This window comes from Carlito syrichta, unplaced genomic scaffold (genome assembly GCF_000164805.1).
Source record: "Carlito syrichta isolate Samal-C Ts95f unplaced genomic scaffold, Tarsius_syrichta-2.0.1 Scaffold308804, whole genome shotgun sequence".
NCBI classification, from domain to species: Eukaryota; Metazoa; Chordata; class Mammalia; order Primates; family Tarsiidae; genus Carlito; species Carlito syrichta.
The window spans coordinates 767,355-770,886 of NW_007252900.1; the positions used below are offsets into that span (position 1 = coordinate 767,355).

The following is a 3,532-nucleotide window of genomic DNA, read 5'->3' on the forward strand; positions in this document are numbered from 1 at the left end:
CACCTCAGCCTACCAAAGGCGCGGGATTACAGGCTGAGCCACCGAGCCCGACTCCATTGTTCTTGTTTTGATGTTTGTGGTAGTGATAAATTGGAACCTTTTTATGTAGCAATTATTATTATTATTTTTTGAGTTCGAGTCTCACTCTGTCGCCCAGACTGGAGTGCAGTGGCATGCTCCCGGCCACTGCAGCCTCGACCTACTGGGCTCCAGCGGTCCTTCCGCCTTAGCCTTCCTAGTACCTGGAACTACAGGCACGCGCTACCACGCCTGGCTAATTTTTGATTTATTGTAGAGATGAGGTCTCGCCAAGTTGCCCGAGTGGGTCTTGAACCCGCAGGCTCAGGCAATCCACTCACCTTGGCCTCCCAAAGCACTGGGATTACAGGCTGAGCCACCGAGCCCGGCCTACTGTAGCAATTATTAAAAAAATATACAATCATAAGTTGTACAACTTTATGAATTTTCACAAAGAGAGCTGCCTTAGTTTACTTTGTGCTGCTGTAACAGAATGCGGAAGACTGGGTAATTCATAAAAATTAATTTCCCACAGTTCTGGATACTGGGAAGTCTAATAGTGAATTTTTAAAAAAAATGTGAATGCATTAATTTGTTTCACTTTATATAAGCACCGAGGAGGTTTTTAAAATTTCTGTAGTACGCCGGGCTCGGTGGCTCAGCCTATAATCCTGCGCCTTTGGGAGGCTGAGCCAATGGGAGGCTGAGCCTTTGGGAGGCTGCCTTTGGGAGGCTGAGGTGAGTGGATTGCCTGAGCCCGCGGGTTCGAGACCCACCTGGGCAGTGAGACCTCATCTCTACAATAAATCAAAAAATCAGCCGGGCGTGGTAGCGCATGCCTGTAATTCCGGCTACTTGGAAGGCTGAGGCGGAAGTATCGCCGGAGCCCAGTGGGTCGAGGCTGTGGTGGCCGGGAGTGGCGACAGAGTGAGACTCCAACTCAAAAAAAAAAATTTCTGTAATACTTGACTATAGAAATTGTTACCCACTAATCTACTCTGTGCAGTATTGATGAGTATACTGTAATATCTGGAACTCTGCAAACAGTATTGTATATTGGCAGGCAATGATTTATTCTTATATTACTTTGGTCAAATTTTATATAATGGTTGGGCATGGTGGCTCTCACCTGTAATCCTAGCACTTTGGGAGGTAGAGGCAAGAGGATTGCTTGAGCCCAGGAGTTCAAGACCAGCCTGGACAACATAGCAAGACCTCTACAAAAATAAAAAAATTAGCTTGGTATGATAGTGCATGCCTGTAGTCCCAGCTACTCAGGAGCCTGGCACAGGAGGACTGCTTGAGCCCAGGAATTGTAGGCTGCAGTGAGCTGTGATCATGCCACTGCACTCCAGATTGGGCAACAGAGTAAGATCCTGACTCAAACATTTTTGAAAAATTGTAATAGAACTTAAATACACTTTTCAAGTATATGGGTGCCTTACATGACTAAACTTTTTAGTCAGGTGTCAGTAAACTCTTTCTATGAAGGGTCAGATAGTAAATAATTTAGCCTTTGCATGCCTTGCATCTGTGTCACAACTTTGCTGTTGTGGGGCAGAAGTAGCCCTAGATATACCTAGATGAAGGGCGATGATTGTGCTCCAATAAAACTATTTACAGGAACAGATGGCCCACCAGATTTGGCTTATGGCAGTAGTTTTCTGACTATACTTTTAAGTCATATGCATATCAGCATGTTATATATACAGTGGTAAAGATAAGATGGTAGAGAGAAGATGTCTTGGAATAATTAATAAAGGAACATCTAGGTGATCCAGAAAACCTTGGTTTATCATTGTTTTGTTCTGAACAAAGCTCCATTGTTTTCATTTTCTAGTATTTTTGAAAGAAATGGCACGTTCTTATTTAGAGTAGAAAACTAGTCTTTTCTTCTTACAGGATATGTATTCTTCTGGAGCAAATGGAGACACTTTTAACAGGACTTCAGCTTCATCATCAGGTATGTGGTAAGGCAAAAAGGCAAAACCCTTTCTAAAAAAAAAAAAAGAGTTTCATCTAGTGAATGAAGAGGAGACTGACTAGTAGACATCATGTGGAGGGTATTTTCAGAATTTCCTAGTGAGAATTCATTTTGTTTTGAATGTTTTGGAATGAGATTACTTCTAACCTAGAGGAAGGGAGAAAGGGAGAGTGTTGTATTATAGAATATATTATTTGATTTAACGGGCCACTGGAAGGAAGTTGCATGTTTGGCTTCCAGGCTGGTAGGGCGTTCTCAGGGTTCCTGATATAAGGGAGTACATTGGACTATAAGGTTGTTGAAGCAGGTTACAATGGGTAATGATCTGTCAGAATAACAGCTGTTTAACCCAGACCAGCCATACCATCAAGATACCATGAGTTTCTTTGGGATCAGAAAACTAATTTAGGAAAGGTACTAGAAGAATAGGAGAATAAGAGAAACAAGTGTCAACCCTGCACTTGTTTACATTTGGGTTGCCCCTCCTACCTCCACCAACTTGTTTACACGAGGGTTGTCCAACTCTATTTTCTTTTTTTTTTGGAGTTAAAGTCTCACTGTCACCCAGGCTGGAGTGTAGTGGCACGCTCATGGCCACCGCAGCCTTGACCTGCTGGGCTTGAGTGATCCTTCTGCCTCAGCTTTCCAAGTAGCTGGAACTACAGGCATATGCCACCACGCCTGGCTATTTTTTGATTTATTGTAGAGATGAGGGTATCACCAAGTTGCTCAGGCTGGTCTTGAACCTGTGGGCTCCCAAAGTGCTGGGATTATAGGTGTGAGCCACCGCGCCTGGCCACCAACTCTGTTTTATAGAGTTTATGTGGATGGGAAGATGGGTGGAAGTGGTAGGATTTGGGCTAGGACATTAAATTCATGTCAGTTTTTCACATTGTTGAAGTCCAAAGCAGGTTGAAAATATAGTTACTACATTATTTTGGCCAGGCATGGTGGCTCATGCCCTGGAGGCTGAGGTGGCAGGATTGCTTGGGGCTAGAAGTTAAAAAAAAATGAGACCCTGTCTTCACAAAAGAGAAAAATTAGCTAAGTGTGATGGCATGTGCCTTTAGTTCCAGCTACTAGGGACTCAGGTGGAAGAATTGCTTGAGCATAGGAAGTTGAAGCTGCAGTGAGCCATGGTAGCACAACTGAACTCCAACTTGGGCAAAAGAGTGAGACCCTATCTTGAATAAATAAGTAAATTTGCTTTAACCTGATAAACTCTGACTCTAAAAGTACCCTCACATTTTAGAGACTAGCTTGCCACAGGTTTTTTTTCACTTTAGGCCAGGTTTCAGTGAGCCAGCAGCTCCTATGACTATAAAATGTCTTACCTCATTCATTGATTTTTGGTGAGAGAAACAGTAAAGTACTACCTGATACCACTGGGCCCTCTTCCTTATGCTAGTCAGCCTTAAAAGTAATAATAACTCAAATTCAGAAACTCATAGTCAATTCTGGGACATGCTGTGCTGTAGCTGGGACTACAGGTACATGCCACCATGCCTGGTTAATTTTTTTTTTTTTTTT

At 43.0% G+C, this 3,532-nt stretch overlaps 1 protein-coding gene across 1 annotated transcript in view; it reads left to right on the forward strand.

Annotated features, from left to right (window-relative positions):
- Positions 1 to 3,532, forward strand: part of DDX4 (DEAD-box helicase 4) — a 74,433-nt gene that overhangs the window by 7,294 nt on the left and 63,607 nt on the right. Inside the window, exon 2 of the mRNA XM_021716392.1 lies at positions 1,921 to 1,981. Within this exon, the coding sequence (XP_021572067.1) occupies positions 1,921 to 1,981 (61 nt within the window). The remainder of the gene's footprint in view (positions 1 to 1,920; positions 1,982 to 3,532) is intronic.